Source organism: Pollachius pollachius (genome assembly GCF_949987615.1).
Source record: "Pollachius pollachius genome assembly, chromosome: 19".
NCBI classification, from domain to species: domain Eukaryota; kingdom Metazoa; phylum Chordata; class Actinopteri; order Gadiformes; family Gadidae; genus Pollachius; species Pollachius pollachius.
The window spans coordinates 9055521-9077373 of NC_136952.1; the positions used below are offsets into that span (position 1 = coordinate 9055521).

Here is a 21853-nt window from a genome sequence, read left to right on the forward strand (position 1 = left end):
TGCGTGTGTGTGTTTGAAACAGAATGTAAACACTCGGATGGGGATGGTAAGGGTCCAGCCAATGCTTATGTTTAGGTTTTTTTGTACGGCACTTCGGCACACAACCAATACCTGAATCAGTCTGACATCTCCTGCAGGTGTGGGATTCTGTGGGGTTCAAATGTTCACATTTTTACTATGACTTTAGATGCAAAAGAGAGGCAACACATTCCTTGATGTAGTCAATGCAATAAGGACAAGTCATGACAGACAGACGGACAAACAAGACAGTTGATCGTGGAGCTGATAGTTGCACACACACACAAACACACACACACACACACACACACACACACACACACACACACACACACACCCCATCTATGAGGTGATAGGGTGGTGCTGTTTTATTTTTTAAAGTTGCCTAAGCTCTCTGCGGGGGTGTAATCCTAGGCTGATCACGCTGAAGTCTCACCCCGACGCACTAGCGTCGGGTTTCAGAAATACATGCCGTTACAAATTATCAGGCCGACCGATAAGAGTATAAAACCAAAGATTAGCTGATCTATGATGCAGCAGTGAAGCAGTGTTCCTTCGCGATGACCTCAGGTATGAAGCAAGCCAGGGGGCGCTGGGGGGGGGGGCACAGTGAGCCAAGCGTGAGTCTGGCCTGTTTTCACCCAACAAAATGGACGATGGATTGGAAAGGGCAAGTGATGGTCCGCCCAGTGGACTTAGGAGCTAAGCCGTGGTTGCTCTCTCTGAGCGAGCTGTCTGACCACAAGAGTATTGGATCTGGCAGCAGATTCTCTCGCTTTCTTTGACTCCTACACCATGAGAAGATGGTTGTCTTTCAGAGAGGCCAAGATAGAATAAAGTAGATTTGTCGTATTAACCAGCAACTTATAGCTCCTTATATTCAATTTGCATCCGTTTTCTCCTCTGTGTCTATAACCGCCACTCCGGCTGAAGAAAAACACAGATTTCTCTCTTTATAACCGACGTAGATCACATTTGACTCAGGAGGAAAGATAATGACGGGTTGGAACGGCAAGCCAGACAGACGTGCCGCCCGTCCCAGGGAACCTCCTGTTCCAGCATGTCACTAGACGGTAGATCATTTATGAAAAATGTAATTGTTCCAAAAAAGAGCCGGCGTATTATGAATGACTCAACACCGTGCGAGCGAGGCTTAGCTGATGAGAGACGGAGAGCGAGAGAGACACCCCAAAACAAATAAAAACGTCATGTTGTGTCTGATCAAGCAAGGAGAAACTAAAGAGAAATAAAGAAGCTTGATTCCCAAGCTAAGGCGCCTTTGATATACAGCCTCTAACACGTTATAAGCAGTTATAATGAGACCTCAGATACAAGTTATGTTAAACGCTTTCCGTCTATTAACAAAAACCATCCGGCCGTCTGTCTGGGCCATCAAAGCCACCCATGTTCAGTTACACCCACGGGGGAACTGAAGTCGGCTCTCCGATAGGCTAGCTGGAGTCCAAGGGATAACCAAGACCGCTTTGACCTATTCTCTGTGAGCTATGGCAAAGTGGGTCAAACTGTGGCAGTCAGCTGCTGCAACTCTATCATGTGGAGGGCTGCAACACCCACCCAATCGCCTCCACCCCCCATCTATCTACCACTCTGTATCCACCACCACCAACGACAACACTCTGAGCTCCAACCCCGCCACCATAGCAACCACAACCACCACCCTAAACTCAACACCACAACTACTGTGACCAATCAACAACCACCAGCAACAATGCAACCTCCAGCACCACCACCAACATGACCTCCACCACACCCACCGCCACCACAAACACCACAAGGACCTCCACCACAACCACCAACACCGCCCCGACCTACAACCACAACCACCGACAGCACCTACGAACACCAACATGGTAAACTATTGCGACATTACTCCAAGTAAGACGTCCACCGCACCTTCCCACGCACCCTCACATCCCTGCCAATGCTGACTCAAATACGTCTCCTCCTTTACCCGTAAAACGCCACCCACATTTATTCAACCATAACCCAAAATGCGGGTGCCCTTGCACCCGTGGGTGTCTTGCGCCGGTTGCCGTGCAGAAGACGGTACACAGCAGATAAACAACAGAGCGGCAGGGTGGGGTGGGGGGTGGGGGGTGGGGGGGGGCGCTGTGTGTCTTCAGAAACACTGCTTTTCTCCGCAGCGCGGGAAAACCAGCGAGAGGAGAACAAAGGTGATGCAGGGCAGGCATAATCTGTGCTCTGTCGGAGCCAGCAGCTATTTTAAAAGCCACTCTCTCTCTCTCTCTCTCTCTCTCTCTCTCTCTCTCACTCCCCCCCCCCCCTCTCTCTCAGTGTGAGAAGACTGGCTCCCTGCCTCCGCCTGCCCCCCCTCCACCCACCCTAACCTGCTACCAGAACCATGTGTCAGGGCAGCAGTCTCTCTCTCTCTCTCTCCCTCCCTTTTTCTCTCCCTCTTTCGCCGTGTCCAGCGTTCAACTGCACAATACACATCAATTATTCATGGCTGCTCTCACTCTCCCCCTTCTCTCTCTCCCTCCCTCTCTCTCTCTCTCTCTCCTGCTCTCTCTCCCCCTCTCTCTTCCCTGTTTCACAGGCAAAACCAATCACAGATGGAGTCGGTGCTAATGGGCTCCTGCTGTACTCTCTCCACCAGCCTCTTTGCAGTGAGGCAGCAAACACCCCAGAGACAGCGGCAGGGAAAACAGGGATAAGCTGTGAAAGAGAGGACAGAGGAGGAGGGAGGGAGGAGGTGGAAGGAGGGAGGAGGTGAAGGGAGGGAGGGAGGGAGGGAGGGAGGGAGGAGGTGGCGGCAGTGGTGGTGGTGGTGGGTTGACTTCATGAAGCACTAACAGGCAGGAAAAGGCAGGCACGCCAGGGACCAGACACTCAGTCACAAACACACACAAGTACAGGCACAAGCACAAACACACACACACAGAAGGTATGGCATCGCCACAAATAATTCAACGCTCAACAAGGAACCAGGCCTCAGCAGCACTGAAGGGTTAAAGACAGAGAGAGAGAGAGAGAGAGAGAGAGAGAGAGAGAGAGAGAGAGAGAGAAAGAAAGAGAGAGAGAGAGAGAGAGAGAGAGAGAGAGAGAGCGAGCGAGCACCAAATGCTTATCTCCTCACCTCGGCTGTATGCAGCTGTTATTGATGTATCTTCTTTTTCTGTCTAGTGATCCTTTGCTCGCTCTCTCAACACACACATCACACAGAAGCAGCCACAGCCACTTTGGCAGAAGGGAAAGGGAGGGAAGGATGGGTGGGGGGGGGGATGGTGAGAGAGCAAGAGAGAGAGAGCGAGAGGAGGTGAAAAAAAAAAACAGGCAGCTCACATTTCAAACTTGCAAAGGGGGCGGTGCCTAATGTGCTTGACAGCCTGTGTCTTGGCCCTTGTCCAGGGCCAGGAAGGAGAAGCCTCAATCAATTCACTTAAAGCAACCTTTCTTGGTGAAAAACACACACACACACACACACACACACACACACACACACACACACACACACCAAAACAAAGAAAGCTGTCCCTTGCCAAAAACCAGTGACTGAAATGGTTCAGACTGGTATATTGAGCACTGAATTGAGCCATCCCACCCGATGATGGGGACTGGCAACTTGATGAAAACTGTTGACTTAATCCATCCAGTGAGCCGTAGTGATTAAGACCACGGGGGGGGGGGCATTTTGGCTCTGTGGTGCTCAGATCTGGGCCTGTCATCATCAGGGCTGTCTAAGAGGGGAGGAGCCTCACCATGCACAATGTCTGGCCCCCGGAAATCTGAGTTTAAGATACATATGAGATAAATAACGACGTGACTCATGGCCCAAACACCCATGAATTACAGCAACCACATTATTTTTCTACAGGATGTCAACCTATTCTGAAATTATGTTAAAAACGGTTAAGGACGAAGATTGGAAGATGAGGACTTAAATATACAAGCATGCCGTGACACAATTAATCACTGGCAGACTATATTGTTTAGAGGCTCCACAAGGGCAAACTCTGCTCTGAAGCACCATTGATTGTTTTGTTCAGGTAGTTTTTTGTTTAAACACAGTCCGCGGTTCAATTCAACCGCGGCTCTCGGTCAAACATGGTCAAGGCCACCAAGAAAGACTTTCTGTGAAAAAAAAACAGAAATCAAAGAAGCTCTGACTCTTTCCCCAGTTTTAATGAGTAGCCTGCCTTGGCTGCTATGTCTTTAGCAAGATATCTTGGGAAAACAATGTTTTTGCTACGACGTGCGTCCCATTCCTTATCGTCTTTGTTTTAGGGACATTTATTTTTGGAACAGGCCTCGGAGTAAGTTCAACTGAAAGTGAAAAAGAACTAACAACAAATCAACAAAAACAATAATTTTAAGTATGAAATACAATTCTGTCAAAAGACAGTTCATTACAGATTCTGGTGTGGTTGAAAATCACACAGTGACCGGCTCTAATTATATAGTCTCTCAATGATTAAAAGGCACAAAAAAAACAAACAAACTGAATTCGCCAAAGTCTCACAGACTCTCGGTAGAAAGATAACCTTCAGAGTCAAAACAATTACACCAGACGGAAAAGTTAACCGTGTAGCCCGATCGCTGGAGGAGATATTTTGTGGTGTTGACATTTTGAGACGACGCGCGCGGTGTTCAATTAAACGAGCAGCAGATGTCTGGAGATCATAACGAACGAGGGAATTTTAAAAGGACAACGACACTCGTATAAGGAGGAGGGTGTGACCGGCTAATTGGCCGTTGTGATGTCGCAACGTTCCGTTTACCAGACATTTGTTACACGACAGCGAATGATAACAAACAAACTCCTGCGTTTTCGTCGTCGGCACGCCCCCCCCCCCAATCCCAGTGTTATTCGGTGGCACTTTCCTGCTTTTCACGCTTTACAAATTGAGAGATTCCGGAAGCCTACTGAGGCGCAAAGCAATTTGGAATGCGCCACAAAGAGCGAGAATCGCGCCTATGCGCCTCAATCTAAACCACTTGTGGCGGACCACTTCTAACCACAGAGGGTTTCCCTTTCTTGTTTCCGATGAGCAAGTGTACTAATGAAATGAGTGATACAGGGGACCTTTAATGAGAGAAAGAGAGCGTGGGATGAGGGGGTGGGGGGAGTAGTCCTCCATGGATTCACCCAAACAGACCCAGTGAGCTTTTTCTCTTTGAACAGCGGCAGGGGCTCACGTGCAAGGCTTTGCTCCCTGTGGTAAGATGGTATCCGTAATCACAGATTAATGAAGAGGGCTAATCCTGTTCACAAAGAGAGACCGGGGCTAACAGACAAGAGTCGGTCCATGCCGCCCTCCCCCACCCGCACTACGTCCCGCCCCCTTTACCGTAAGACACCTGTAAAACGTCACCCAGCTAACACTTAAACGGAAGATTTTACTAAAACTAGCAAAACACAACCAAGAATCACCTCAGGTTAGCTCAATGGAATGCTAACATTGGTTTCTCTGTACTCCGTACGTACATCCATTCATCTGTTGTTGGTACCGGTACTCTGGAAAACAAATCTCAATATTGCTAACACTTGGAGAAGGGTTTACTTTGAGTTCTGTACACACACCACTGAAAGAACAACAGCAGTTTTTGCATTTCTAGGCATTATGTGACAGATCTTTTATACACAATCTCCTTTTAGCTGTACTCAGTCAGCCACTAAGACAACATTGATTTTCTTATTGCTTTTCGCTTTTGATTTGCTGTTCCCTCCTCTCGCTCAGCATATATTTTAACTCAAATTTCTCCGTGTTCTGGAGAATAACTTCAGATGACGGAACAGAACTCAACCCGTCCACCACACTGACTGCAGTACCCGTCAGTCACCTCAAATCAAACCCAACTCGGGGCCGGTTGACCTAGTCTACCTCTTATTTGGAGGCGTCAAGCATTGCTCTTAACAGGGGAGGTCTACATTCCACTCTCATTCCCCGCCTTATCTAAACAACAGATTAGGAGATAGTTGATTGGCTGTTGACCGGCGCATTGCAGCGTATAAGGAACCTGCGGGCGTCCAATCATGTTGGATCTGTGAGACAAAGACGGGCAATCAGGCAATGCTGGTGTCTTTGTAAGCTAGGAGATAAGCAGCAAACAGGGGCTACTTGACGGTGGCCCGCCCGTTTCACGTGGTGCCTTGCTGTGCCATGTTTGAAGTGAACGCAATAGATTTGTACTGGGTTCACGAATTCATGAGACAAACTGAGGTCTTCCGAATGTCCCCATTGAAACATTGACAGAGCCAGGAACACGGTGGGCTAAAGGACATTGTGTTGACTTCAAACCATCAAAGAAAGTGGGTCTAGTCCGTCCCGTCGTCAGTTTAAAAAATGTTTTCTCCTCCCGTATAATCCACTCTGTTTTTTCTTTTTCTTTGTGAGTTGACTTTTTTCTTAGATTTTAAGGGGTCGCAATAATCCACTACCTCTTCCTTCAACGGCAACGGCAGACACTTGCTCTGGCCTGGTTCTGGCCTGGCCCTGGCCTGGTTTGTGACTGGCTCTGGCCTGGTTCTGGCCTGGCCTTGGCCTGGTTTGTGACTGGCTCTGGCCTGGTTCTTGCCTGGCCCTGGCCTGGTTTGTGACTGGCTCTGGCCTGGTTCTGGCATGGCCCTGGCCTGGTTTGTGACTGGCTCTGGCCTGGTTCTGGCCTGTCCCTGGCCTGGTTTGTGACTGGCTCTGGCCTGGTTCTGGCCTGGCCCTGGCCTGGTTTGTGACTGGCTCTGGCCTGGTTCTTGCCTGGCCCTGGCCTGGTTTGTGACTGGCTCTGGTCTGGTTCTGGCATGGCCCTGGCCTGGTTTGTGACTGGCTCTGGCCTGGTTCTGGCCTGGCCCTGGCCTGGTTTGTGACTGGCTCTGGCCTGGTTCTGGCCCGGCCCTGGTCTGGTTTGTGACTGGCTCTGGCCTGGTTCTGGCCTGGCCCTGGCCTGGTTTGTGACTGGCTCTGGCCTGGTTCTGGCCTGAACCTGGCCTGGTTTGTGACTGGCTCTGGCCTGGTTCTGTTCTGGCTCTGGAATGGCCCTTGCCTGGCTCAGGTGCGGGATGACCAACCTGTTGCCGCCAAACTTGATCTCATGTGATTCCCTCTCTCTATCTCGCTGTCGCTGGGCAACGGCCTGCTGGATACCAGGCAGCGTGGCCGGCCCCTGGGGGCCCGTAGGAGTGAGCTCCTAACAGTGCTGTTTTGCCGTCTCTCTCTCTCTCTCTCTCTCTCTCTCTCTCTCTCTCTCTCTCTCTCTCTCTCTCTCTCTCTCTCTCTCTCTCTCTCTCTCTCTCTCTCTCTCTCTCTCTCTCTCTCTCTCTCTCTCTCTCTCTCTCTCTCTCTCTCTCTCTCTCTCTCTCTCTCTCTGGGCCCCCCCGACATGGCTTCAGTTTCTCTGCAGGGACCTTCCATCACAGTGTGACCTTTACTTATCGTCTCAGAAATCTCTCTTCTGGGCAATTCAAAGTATACGTATTAAAGCATATGCATAATTGTGCATGAATGTCGTTTAATGTCCGGTTCCATGGGGATTTTGGATATGAAATGAAACACATTAGGGTAGCGGTTGGCTAATACTAGTTGAGTGAGTGAGTGAGTGAGTGAGAAATGAAAATGAGTGATGTGAGAGCGAGAGAGCAAGAAAGAGAAAGACGGAGAAACTAAAGACAGAGAGGCAGAGCACATATAAAAGAGAAAGAGGGAGAGAGAGAGAGAGAGGGAGAGAGACAGAATAGAGCAAGAGCGAACATATTCCTCTTGCGGCTGACACAAGAGTGATGTCATCAGATTTAAAGCCTTATATACCATCAGAGAGAATAAAACCACTGAACGACATCAATCAGAGCAGCACACACACCAACAAAATCTAAACAGTGTGTGTGTGTGTGTGTGTGTGTCTGTGTGTGTGCAGAGTCCATATCTTGGTACTAAAAAAAAAAAAAGAAGGGCCAGAAGCCTCAGATAGGAATTGCGCAACACATTTCCCTCCCGTAACCCAAGACAGGTGGAAACCACAAATCAAAGATTGCTCTGGGACTGCGGAAATATGTTCGCTGTTACGTTAGCTATCTGCTGTGCTACCGACACCCGATACATCTTCATTTGCGCCATGCCCCGACACGCTGCCTGGGCCACGTTTGATAACAATGATAGCAGACCATCACTATGCCCTGCCAATCCCACTGCATAAAGGCAAAGGAAACCAGGATGTTATTGCCTGCAACATTACATTTTTTCCTGTTTTGTAGTCCAATAACCATTTGCGTTCATCAGGTCAAGAGTTGCTTTTTGTATTGCTCAATGTAAACCATGTTCTCGATGGAAAAAGCTCAACCACAACATAAAACACAAAAGGTTTGATTGTTCACACACACACGAGTGACCGGCTGTTAAACAACAACAAGAATAGAAGATCATCTTTTTTCTTTTTGCCGTCAAACAAGGAAAAATATTAAGCGGAACAGTTATTGAAAACAAAGAGTGAATTACACTTGGAGCCAGAGGAGAGCTGCCCAGTTGAATAACCGGGTAGCCCCTGCACTTTGGATTTCCTTCAAACTTGTGCACAGTTAATCTCCGGTACAAATCCTCCATAGAGATAAAAAAGAGACTAAAAACGACCATTTGCAATTAGACACGCTTTCTCCGCTGAAAATGTAGGAAAATCTACTCTTTTTTTTTTAACATTGAAGCAAAACAAAACGGTGGGCTTACCTGCTGATTTGGGGGTGAACTTGTCCCTGTTGGCAGCGCACACGGCCAGAAGTCGATAGCCCAGGTCCAAGTCGTAGCCTTGCTGGGCAGCAACGCGGCTCACCACCTAAACACAGAAACAGCTCAGTCACGGCCGGTGGGAGAACACCACAATCACAGTGCAATTGGGCATATTTCTTATTCCAATAAATCATATGTATAACACTTCATTGGGTTCGATTGAATTGGGGCTAGCTTAGCTTTGCCTTTGTTTGATGACTTCGCTTGAAACCAACTCATTCAGTCAACAGTTTAAACAATTTAGATCGAAAACTGCCTCACTCAGCTATTCTCCAATTTAAGAGGGTAATGTTTAATATGCCTGTTGGGAAAAAAATGCAGTTTATAGCAACAACTCGGTTCTCGAGGAAAAGTTGAACCACTGCCACCATTTTTAATTTTACCCTAACCCTAACCCTAACCCATTTAGATCGAAAAATCCTGGATAAATGATGTCAATAGTCCAACTTATTCAGGGCAACAAGAGTGGTTCCTACAGACCGGGATTTGTTCACAATGCACGTACGAAGCAGGAAAATATATATTAGAAAATAGCCCAGTGTGATGGTTCCCCTTTAACTTGATCACTGGCGTAAAAAAAAAGAAAAAGGCCAATATTTTATATGGCCTCCACACATCAAAGCTGTGGTACCACTGTTGACTTGGTCCCATCCAGTCTCTGTGAGCAGACGGCTGGCAGGAAGGAGAGAGAACCTTCTGGAACCTGGGGGCCCTGCGAGGAGGTTGCCCACTGAGAATAGCCCCATTAGAGAGAACCCCACCCCCACCCACCCCGGGATGCCACAGGAGACCCCTGTATATCACCGGCATAAGTGGCGCGAGTGGCCTTTTGATTTAACACCACCATCATCTCCTCAAAGAGGTCTCTCCTCCTTCCCTTTGACCTCCAGGACATGTTATGATCCGCGAAGCTAGCGTGGCTCCACTGAAATGGACCCAACCACCTCGGTCCCCCCCCAACCCATTCCAGTGCGTTCCTTCATCGTATATCTCCCGTCTTCTGTGCTGTCAAAACCTCACGACTAGGAATCAGGGCTCCAGAAGTACTAAGGTTGAACGCGACGCAGCTCGCACCGTATGATTATGTTCTGTAAGTATAGTCTTAAGAACAACGAAAAAAGAGGAGAGGACCGCATGTATGGGGCCGTTATTTATAGTAAAACGGACATTAAGGGGGATGATATATGAGGTTGAGCTGTCTAATTAGGATCTAAACTTAAGAGGTATGTTTTCGCTAAATGGTAATTCTAGCGCAAAGCGCTTCTCGCATAGAGGCGCTTCTAATTTCGGAGACTTAATTGCACGCCGTCGGCAGAGCTAGTGGCGGATCTCCTAGCGCGAGTCAAACATGTGCCCTTGTCTTCTCATTGTGTTTGCCGGGCTCCTAATCTAATCAGTTGTGTGCATGCTGCGTGTCTTTAGCACGCCACATTGTTTGTAATAAGTAAGTGAATGTGTGTGGCTTTGATTACTTATTTATTTATTTTCTTGTACTCATTTTGCAATCTAGCGACACCATGTAAACTACTTATAAGGCTTTGATTACTTAAAGAATTAGAAATGGCCAGTCGACCCCCGTCCCGATAACCGCCGGCTCAGAACTAAACATTTTGAGCGTATTAGACGAGGCAGTCGAGCGTTAAAATAAGACAAACCGGGGCAGCTTGTGGTGACGAATACACATAATGCATGTTTACCACTCCCGCTAAATCTGCCAAATTTACCAGGCGCTGTCAGACCCAATGTGTTCTCTGCTAACACGGTGGACAGACCGGTTATGGGGGGAAATAAAACCCTGGAAACAAATAGGACTGGTTTTTCTGTGCCCTCTGCTCTGAAAAGCCTTGAAATTTTCCCTGCAGGACACAAATCGAATCGGCCAAACAGTGGAAAGGGACACCTGCTGCGCGGCATTACAGCAATAACCCGACACGTCGGTGGCAGGGGAACTGTGGGCAATCGGGTTAGTATACTGTGTAATGTACTCTATACATGTACTGTAGTCTCCCTTAACATTTTCCCCAGGCTGACATTACACAGCTTGTTCTATACAGGGAGGGGGTACTTTAAATTGGCCCCCTAGAGTGCAGCTATATAAAACGCACATCTCCACCGATGGGCGATATTAAATCACTAATGAAATTGCGCGGCGTAGCCCAAGGTAGTGTGAGTGACAGCTTCCCGGCAGCAGGTGCAGGTCCTGTTTGATTGAGGCGCTTGTTAGGGCCTCGATGTGCGGAGGTTCTGTGTTTACCCTGGAAAAACTGGCGAGTAAGTGGCTAATCTCTTATCTAGGCTGACATTTGACAAGGCCGATGATTGGGGCGGTATTGAATGATAATTTAATTTGTGTGTACAAAGAGCCCCCGACAGGTTCAAATGGCTCACGTGTTCTGTGAGCTATGTGCGGTGAATGGAGGTCCAGATTAGCATCTCTGTGGGGTCTAAAATGCAAAGGCCCTTTTTTGACGTTGATCATCGCGGTTAGTCATTGAGTGGCGACAATCTTCGTCACATGTGAAGGGAGCACTTTACCTTTACATCATCTTTCACCTGTATGGCTTCCTTTATGATTTGAAGACACGCGTCTGTATAGATATTTAGCATTCAACCCCATTTTGAGTGACCTGCTTCCACGACAACCAGAGAACTGTAAACCCAGCCGCTCATCTGTGACACTATAGTTCCTATTGGTCGAAATGGGATTTTACCTCCCCCGTTGACCTTAGTACAGAACATTACTATTCTATGGATCCCTCAGGGAATGAAGCAGTGGATAAAGGGAGGGAGAGAGGGGGGAGAGAGGGAGGAGGGGGGGGGGGGTGACAGATAAAAAACAGCTAATGCAGCAGTTGTTTCACTGGTCCTTCTCTGTCCTTGAACCCCTGAATGTGTGTGTGTGTGTGTGTGTGTGTGTGTGTGTGTGTGTGTGTGTGTTTAAGTAAGGGTGTGTTGGCTGCTTGGTTATGGGGGTGATGCCGGCGGTCCCTTACCGTGAGGCATCCCATGAGGCTTTGCTCGAAGGGCCGTTGGAAGGCGCGGGGGTCTCCGCACCAGTCTAGCAGCTCCGTTGCCGCCGTTTGGAAATTTGCCGGATTTTGTAAGTGCTGCGATAAAAAAAAGACATTCTAATTAAGAAATAAGGCAAAAAGACAACACGGCAGGCTCTGAGAAGTTTTGAAGATTAAATAGTCATCGTTCACGCTTTGACAGGCGGCGTCTGTATGTTTTATCAAACCACATCAAAGTTTATCATCATAAACACCATGCTTATATGAGTGCTCGTACAATGTGCAGTGATGTGACAAATTGCCGTCTCCTTTGACTGTGTCTCGTCTAAGAGACATAAAATACACAATAAGAAACACAGCAAATAAGACTGAGTGATGAATTAAACAATTGAAGCAAGATGACTGAATATAAAAACATAGTATAAGTGTAATTGTATGCGTATTGCTATGATATAGTAGCTGCTCATCGCAATAATCTGTTATATTATATCTGTGCAGTAACGAATGTCTGTGCAGTAACTGGTGAAAAAATGCTGCTGTATACATGACCCCCAAGCACTTCGGTCAGTTTGAGGGTCAGTGGTGTTTGCCAGTTGGGTTCCTTCTGGCCTAAAGCAGTGTTTAGAACCATGGTATTACACACACTGGCTAAGTCCTCCACACACACACACACACACACACACACACACACACACACACACACACACACACACACACACACACACACACACACACACACACACACACACACACACACACACACACACACACACACACACACACACACAGCTCCAGTCTACTGCTCCGGGTCACGATAGCACCACCTTCCCATTGAGTCCAATAAATCACCGTTGCGTAGCCGCGTGAGCTAACACCCGCGTGGGCTAAGAGCCATGTGAGCTAACCGCCATGTGAGCTAACAGCCATGTGAGCTAATAGCCATGTGAGCCAACAGCCATGTTAGCTAACTTTGGCCCTTTTTTCATCACTCGACCCTGGGCTGGGTTGGGTGGGACGAGGGTGGGACGGGGGACGGGACGGGTGACTTTATCTGACAACGGGCTCCTTGACCTCCTCCCAACCCCCTGCCCTTTCCTTTATGCAATTCACCATAGCAACCCCCCCCCCCCCCCCCCCCCCCCCCCCCAACCTCCCACCCTATCTATCTACCTGACACAATTGCGCCGACTGAACAGGATAGCACACTGACTCGCTCTCTCTCTCTGCTCTCAAATCCTATGGAGATCTCTAACTGGGCCGGTGTGGTATGGACTGGTTTGGACAGGCAGAGCAGACACTACTCGTTTTGCACCGTTTTCTTTTATAATTTTTTCCTCCTAACACTCTTGGATTTGTTTGCTCTGAAATCCCTCATTCCCTGTACGCTGACAAACAATGAAATAAGGCCCCCCTCCCGACACCTTTACTCTGAGACAATGTGTGGTGGTTGCAATTTAGGTGGGAGATTAAGGCATGCACAAGCCCTTTCCAGAGAACGCACGCAGCGACTGAATGCCCCCTCACGCCTCCATATCAAAAGGTAAACAGAGAGAGACGCTTAAAGCGTCTCCATTTGTTAACACGTCTTCATTTTTGGGGCTTTTATTTTGACGTTCCGACTCCGGTGTCACTGGCATTTACACAACAGGGCATTGGCCCCGTTATCATCTTTCCGGGCTTTTCCCTCACACACTCTGTAGGGGGCAGCAGAGGGCAGGATTTGATAAGGTGGCTTTCATATCAATTTATACAACCGGCATTTGATACAGGCCGGATTAAACCAGTCCTGTTTATATTACGCTTTGTCCTAGAGTGGCATGCACGTCATTCCCACACACTCAGACGCATAGACACATATAAACACACGTATACGCCCACGCTAGCACAGAACACATACAGAATCGCGTGCAGGCACTCCCCATGCACACGGCCACTCACATGCACACCTATGTGAGAACAACAGTGCGAGTCTTGGCTGAACACATAGGGCTAAGGTTGCGGTGAACTGAGGCTACCGGTGGTTAAGGACTAGTAGAGGTTTAGAGGGCTAAATTTAGATGAGTCTGGAAGCCATGCAACGCACATAATCAGTGCACCCAAGTGTGGGGCTGAGTGTGTCTGTTCTGCTTGTATTTTGTTGCAGCTTTTGTGTGTGTGTGTGTGTGTGTGTGTGTGGTTGCAGGGGGTGGGGACTAGAAATGAGACTGTGGGGGAGAGACACAGGCACAAGTACACACGCTGTCTGTCTGTGTGTTTGTGTTTTGAGGGGGTGGGGGCTAGAATTGAGAAAGGGGGGTAGAGAAAAGCACACAAATGCACACGTCTGTCTGTGTGTGTGTCTGTGTGTGTGTGTGTGTGTGTGTGTGTGTGTGTGTGTGTGTGTGTGTGTGTTTGGAGGAGGTGGGGGCTAAAAATTTGATGGGGGGGAGAAACACACACACAAACACACACACACACACACACACACACACACACACACACACGCACACACGCACACACACACAGCACTCCAGCTTAAAGTGATTACTGTTCTTTGCGCTGCGAACAATTGGTCCCACCAGCGTGCCAGTCACGTGGGCCGCTTGGCAGTGCCCTGCCACAGATGTTACCCCCGTTTTCCTGCGGCCAAAACCCACCAATCAAACGCCAACCGGTGGCCAAGGGACATTCCCCGCCACTGCCGCCGTTCCCCTTTCGGGTGGGACAAACTGTCATCCAACATCTACACAGTAGGCCCCGCCCAGACCCCGGGGGGACCAAAAGGTTTCTAAAAGGAAAACCCCCGCTAAAGCCATCTACCACGGGATTAATACAAGATGTTGGTTGGGACTCAAATGTTGTCTTCCTGTCAAAGATCACAGGCCTTCGTAAGACCAGCTCTCTGCGTTCTCTCTCTCTCTCTCTCTCTCTCTCTCTCTCTCTCTCTCTCTCTCTCTCTCTCTCTCTCTCTCTCTCTCTCTCTCTCTCTCTCTCTCAGTGGAAAGCCATTAGAAGAAGGGGGAGGGCGGGGAGGGTGAAGAAGGGAACGACTGTGAAATGGGAGAAAACAAGGGGGTGAAGGCCGGCGCAGCCAGGACTACTCAGACAGAGCTCTCCCTGGGCATGGTGAGTTATCGGAGCTTACAGTCAGAGGAAGAGTCCCCGCCGCTCGAGGACAGTTCACAGCTGCTGCCAAAAAGAAATCGAAAATCCTCAAAACACAAGAAAAAATGCCTCGCGCCGCATTTCAAACCAAGATGGAGAACGTCCTGACAGCAAAAACGACCCTTTCTCTCCTCCGCACACAGCGAAAGGAGGAGGAGGAGGAGGAGGAGGAGGAGGAGGGCTGGAATAAAGGAAATATACACATACAGCTTCTGAAATAGATAGCAGGGCAGCCCATCTCCCCCTCTCTTTAAAGGGTTGACTGTGGTGTGCTTCCTGCGGAGCCCAGGGAAAACAAGCTGAAGAAGCAGGGCGGGGGGGTACTATGCGTAGAGAAGGGGTGGCGGTGGAGTGAGAGAGGATGCTGCTGGGGGCGCCGAACAGATCAGATAAACACTTTCTCTGTGGCACTTTCTTCAGCCTTTCATAGTTTTTGAAGGTTAAACAAATAAACCAGTGCGGTATTTGCTGTATAGATAAAAAAGGAAAGTGTATATATATATATATATATATATCATTTCACATTTTTACATATATATAAATGTCATTATGAATATGCTTGTATATTATTGTATCCTTTCCCCTCGGCTTAAGAAAAGGTTATATTAAGAGCAATTTTCTAACTAATGTGAGACACGAAATCGCTGCATTTCTTTTTCATAAACGTAAGATAATACTGGGCTTTAATTGAGTTTTGGATAAATAACGTAGAATCACCATTTAGAGAATTATACTTTAATCAACGTTCATAAAATTACCATTAATTTAAAAAGGAGCAGAAAATGACTCAATGGGATAATAAAGCACACAGGACGGAACCATCGGCAACCCAGACAGAACTCAAACAGACATGAAGCGCTTATGAGCTAATGAAGAGACGACTACCTTGAAATGACTAATTCAAATGTTCGCCTAAATGTTTGAAAATGAACATTAATGTAATCCCAGAACAACATGCCAATTTGAACCCCCCCCCCCTGTAATGATTTGTGATTTAACTTTTCAACCCATGATCCAATCAGAGGCGACCCATTCCAATTTCCTGCTCTTTGTCGCCAGGCCCCGACGCCAGTTATTCCTTCATTTGAGCGACCAAATCAATTAGTTCCCCCCCGCCCGAAACACAAGGGCCCGGTTCATTCTCACAGACGTGTCACATCATTCCCCCCCAAAAAAAAACAGAACAACCAAAAACAAAACGCCAACAAGACGAGTCATTTATAATCCCTCTCTGCGGTCCATCTAACATCGCCTTCTTCTGCACGTCGGGGACAAAACCCAACATAAATGAATAAATAAATACAATTCAGCGGACTTTCAATTAAAGCTAACAGCTGGATTGGTCGACAATATTTCCTTAATTATTTTAATCGTCTGGATGTCGGACAATGGTGGGGGAGGGCGGGGGTTGTAGGGGGGCGAAGAGATAGGAAGTTAATTGTTCTGATCTCCCTCGGTGATCATCTTTGTGCACGGGGAGAGGCGAGGAGGAGGAGGAGAGGAGGAGGAGGAGGAGAGGAGGAGGCAGGAGGGCTTGAATGGCCCCACTGCAAGTCTAATTGGCAGGACATAAATGGTATTTATTATACAGGCCGCCCAAGTCCTCCCGATTGTCTGCAACGACAAAGACGCTTCTATTAGCGGGGGTGGTGGCTTCGGGGTTGGGCGGCCAGTACTGCTGGCTCCCACTGGTAGGGTTTGGAAATGACCCGCCACTTAGAGCGTTTATTAGATGAGCTGGGCTGTGGTCTTGTACGCGTCGAGCCGGCGGGATCCTCGCTCTCTAATTGGCATGTTTACCCACGTGCTAGCATCCTGGATGCTAACATTGGGGATGTTTGTTTAAATTCCGGCCTCGCAGAGGTTAATACATTTGACCCCCTCCCCCACCCTCCCTTCCCTCCGACAGAAGGATCGCTTTTTACGCCCGGGACGGCGCAAACACTGCACGCAGTGGTGGTGTTTTGGAACGCAGTTGTGCTTAACCCCGGCACTTTTGCTTGTAACTTTTTAGCGTTGCATTTGATATGTAATTACCTTGCTTATGTGATTCCTGTAATCAACGACGTTGACTCAAAAGTTGATTTAATGGACAATATCCAACTTTAATTTACGGAGCGAGCGAGGGAGGCGTCCGGATCCATGGAGAGAGAGAATGAAATAAAGACAGAGAGAGAAACGGGGAGAGAGAGGTGGTGAGAGTGTCGGAAGTAATGCAGAGGGAAAGAGACTAAAGTGTGTGCAGCAGTAGACTAAGGTGTGTGTAGCAGTAGACTAAGGTGTGTGTGTCTCGCAGTGGATGTGTTTCGCTACCTCATTACCTGCACACATCAAAGCCAGCCCTCTAGAACCGACGGCTACCCTCCATTTGTCTCTCACTCTCTCTCTCTCTCTCTCTCTCTCTCTCTCCCTCTCTCTCCCTCTCTCTCTGTTGCTCTCTACCTCTCTCACTCTTCATGTTCTCCCCTCTCTCTCTTTTGCTGGAATAGGAACCCCCCACTGAGGGTTAACACAAATTAGAGCCCCTCTTCTGTGCGCTAACATGCTAGCTCAACCTCATGGGTCCTGGGCACGAAAAAGGCCCTATGTTGTATTTTTGTAATTCTAGGAAGGAACCCCTGACACACACACACACACACACACACACACACACACACACACACACACACACACACAGACAGACACAGACACTAAAGATCCCGCGTGTAGAGGAACACACAAACAGAACACAGGGCGTCAGTAAAATGAAAGATCAAAGGGGTAGCCCCATCGCCCGGGGTTATGCGCGCAGGCCTGCTTAATTCTGCCAGGGAGTCGTCCTGTGGTAAACGCTGGTGCGACGAGAACAAAGAGAAGAGAGAGAGCGAGAGAGAGAGAGAGAGAGAGAGAGAGAGAGGAAGAGAGAGGGGTGGGACACACACACACACAAACAGATTCACAGCCTTCTATGTCTCTCTCTTTGTCTCTCTCGCTCTCTCTCTGACCCTGAGTTCAACGACAGACCTGATAAAATACCCTGCCAGGGAAACAGTTTGTATGAACACTGCTCTGCACTGCGCTCTACCACAGGGCTGTGTGTGTGCGTGTGCGTGCACGTGTGTGTGTGTGTGTGTGTGTGTGTGTGTGTATGTGATCGAGCAGGTGTATGCTTGTGTGTGTGCGTGTTTATGCACGTTGACGTGTTTGTGCCCGGGGTCATGTTCAGCTCTGAATGTTTGTGTGTGATTGTTTGTCTTAAAGAGCGAACAGCCTGCCAACTGGGACCCAGTGGCGAGGGAACTCCCAGTGAAAGGAGCTGGAGAGCCATCAAAGTGGTGGACGAGGGCGGGGGAACTCACCTGTTTGATGCATAGCAGACGGTCGTTGGTCTGCTGTATGTGTCTGTCCATAGACGGAATGGAGTTCATGGTGATTGTCCCTCTTTGGCCTTCTACCTGCTGGCCATCAAACTGCAGCCTTCTGCGAGAGAGAGAGAGAGAGAGAGGGAGAGAGAGAGAGGGAGAGAGGGAGAGAGAGAGAGAGAGAGTGAAAAAACAGTATGTCAGAACCGAGCAAGCTGCCATTGCTATCGTCAACAAGAGATTGCAGGTGTGTTTGAGAGCGTCTCTGTCCACATGAGCATGTGTGTGTGTGTGTGTGTGTGTGTGTGTCTGTGTGTGAGCACGCGTGTCTGTGCGTTCACAGGAGCAGTGGAGAACAGGGGAGATATTGATTTGGCAGGTGACAAGCACACCTCGAAAAGCTCAAAGGATGACATTCCTCTCAGACCCCCGTGACACCCCTAACAAGACTCTGGTGGTCCATCCTTAACAAGACTCCCTACACACATACACACACACACACACACACACACACACACACACACACACACACACACACACACACACACACACACACACACACACACACACACACACACAGACACCTGTAGGAGGGCATACTGGCTAGCATACGGTGTGAGGTCTAGCGATGCCTCCAAGTAGCTCTGGGAAAAATGCAGAGGTGCTGGGGAGGCTTTAAATGGCTTACATGCGCACACACACACAAATGTATGAACATTCACAGTTACCACTGCGCACCAATATAAAGATAGTCGTGACCACACACAACCAACAACCACACACACACAGCAAGCACACACAAAAACAAAGATGTATGCTCACAGACAACGATGCACACTCATAGACCAATTGACACGACCACACACACACACACAAACACACACGCACGCAATCAGACACACACACCCGGTCCAGCCTGTTGAATCTGTCACCATTGCCCTGAGAAAGCTTCCATCCATGCGGTAAGAACATCAACTTGGCATGTGCTCACTGTTTACATTACTGGGCCATTACGTGATCCTTCGCTTAACAATTATCTGCAGACTGGGCCCAGACATGTTCCACACTCAATTCCTTCCACTTGTAACACAATGGCTACAAAATCACACTGCAAGCAACAGCGGTACCAGCGGTGAAAAGTCGTCAGGGTGTGCAGGTTGACTAGTGATAGGGCAGATTTATGGAAGAATACATTTACCTTGCATTATCATTTTTTTATGAAGGTTGGGAGGGTCTTTTTTTCATGAAGCGCCAAACAATGGCACAGGGAAGTGACAGACTACATGAGATTACCGCAAGTTGAAAGTATCACACCCAGACATTAAAAGGTTATCAATCCTGCCCAGGGACAGGTGATTTAATGCATGAATTTCCATGTCAAATAAATATCTGGTGCAGCGCTGGGGGAGCAATAACTCACGGCGGGCCGGCATCCTGGAACCACAGGCGAGGGCCCTGAGAGAATTCCTGAGCACATTTCAGTTGGAAGTGGCCCCTGCGTCTCCCTTCAGTTCAGCCACCTTATCTCAACGACCCTCCATTGCTCTGTCTCCCCCCCCCCCTGCGGTCTCCCCCGTCTCCCCCCTCTACATCAGCTACGCTTCCTCTCTCACTCAAACAGTTACAGCAGCCCCGCCGGCCTCACGCAACCCACCAACAGATTCACCATTACTTTAGTCTTTCAGAGAGAAAGCAAGAGTGAAGCGTAGGAAACAAGGAAGAAGAAGAAGCAATGAATTAACAAGAGGGAGATTTAAGGCAAGATAGAGACTAAATAGCAAAGCAAAGAGTGATACAAAGAGCGAAACAAAGAGCGAAATGAAGAGCAAACAAAGGGATAAGCGAAGAGCGAAAGGAACTAAATAAAAAGCAAAGTGCTGAAAAAAAGAGAACACAAAAAAAGAGCAAAAGAAAGAGCAAAATAAAGAGCTTAGTAATGTGAGCAAAATAAAGAGCAAAATACAGTGCGAAAAAAAGAGTAATAATAGCAAAGAGCTGGTAAAAGAGCAGAAATAAAGGGCAAAGAAGGAGCAAAAGAAAGTTTGTGAAAGAAACAGAAAAATAAAGAGAAAAAGGAAAGAAGGAAAGACAGACACACTGATAAAGATTGCTGAGGGGTATCCGGGTGGATTTAAGGGTGGCGCCAGTAATCGACTTCAGTAAACAACTAAAGAGCTTTTAACACAACCTATTGGCGCTGCTCACACTCCTCTTTGGGGAAGAGAGCAAGAGGGCATGTTTTTGTGTGTGTCTGTGTGTGTGTGAGAGAGAGTGTGGGTGTGTGTATGTGTGTGAGAGAGAGAGAGAGAGAGAGAGAGAGAGAGAGAGAGAGAGAGAGAGAGAGAGAGTGTGTGTGTGTGTGTGTGTGTGTGTGTGTGTGTGTGAGAGAGAGAGTGTGTGGGTGTGTGTGCTCAATAAATTAAAGAGATGAAAAGAGAGCTTTTCTTAAAAGACAGCAAGTATTTGGATGGTACCTCCCTTCTGATTTAGGAGTTAAGAGGGTTTGAGGGGTGGACGGTTTTAGCTGTTTGCACACTCCTACTTTATCGCTGTATCCGACTTGAGTCCTCAGTAAAGACATTTACGCTTATTGACTGAAGATAGTTAACGCTCACAATTGGGCCCTAGTCATTGTAGATGTAATCAGTACAAACACATGCATCCCAAGTTAATACGGTTCAAACGCTTTCACACAATTCTTTATGAGTGGCGTACGCCAGTGACAGTCCCCGTAGCGAGAAGATTAACAACATGACAAGGAAAACAACAACGACAAGGAGAATAAATAGAGATTTTGGAGTAATAATTTGATCACGCAATATCCGACACATGTAACTGACACAGATTTCCTACTTTTGGAATTCTCCCTCATTCTCTATCTCTCTCTCTCTCACACACACACACTTTCGACTGTGAACCCAAGGAACTGAAGAAAATATCTCTGCTTCCGAAGCATGCCAGGCGCCCTCTCTCACCCCGTTCCTGACGTTCAGCTATGGGATGAGAGCGCCTCGGAAACAAGGTACGCAGAGATGAAAGTGGTGAAGCTGAATACTGTTGTAGTGTGTCGTGTTGTTTTTCTTTCGTACCATAATAGACCATAGTTCATCCTCTCCTTCAGCCCAAGACCCAAGATTGAACGGACCTGCTGCTTTGCTTTTCTCCCATGGCTGGAGGTCAAAGAGAAACCCAACCACAACAAAAACAACAATGTAAACTCAACGCAGTGTCGGTGTCAGGGCCGTAATTTAATTTCCAGTTCTCGGCGTGTTGTAATTAAATACTAGTCTACTGCTGGAGCTTTAATGACTAACAAGAGCCAAATTAAAGATTAACATCATGGATGCTGGGGAGACGTGACAGCAGACGCAATTATCAGCCTTTCCCCTGTTTTGTGTGCTCTTTTCCATCTCACAGATGTTATCATTTATTATATGCTCTGCGCCATTACCTTGCGTGAACTTGTTTGTCTTCTACTCAGGCTAGTTAGCCCAGAGATACTGCTGAATGGATGGCTTTATCATCTTTCTGTGTGTGAGTGTTTTGTTGTGTGTTAATGTGTTTGTGCATCTGTGTGGGGTATGTGTGT

The 21853-nt window shown here is 48.0% G+C and overlaps 1 protein-coding gene across 2 annotated transcripts in view; it reads right to left on the minus strand.

Annotated features, from left to right (window-relative positions):
• The window catches only part of LOC307090595 (zinc finger MIZ domain-containing protein 1-like), a 106865-nt gene that overhangs the window by 25198 nt on the left and 59814 nt on the right, over positions 1-21853 (minus strand). Inside the window, exons 3-5 of one of the 2 annotated variants that reach the window (XM_079757326.1) lie at positions 18262-18382; positions 11762-11875; positions 8709-8814 (exon numbers count right to left, since the gene is read on the minus strand). In XM_079757326.1, the coding sequence (XP_079613452.1) occupies positions 8709-8814; positions 11762-11875; positions 18262-18330 (289 nt within the window). In that variant the 5' untranslated portion in view covers positions 18331-18382. Of the gene's footprint in view, positions 1-3136; positions 3249-8708; positions 8815-11761; positions 11876-18261; positions 18383-21853 lie in introns of those variants that run through there. The other variant, XM_079757327.1, reaches the window with a different exon arrangement.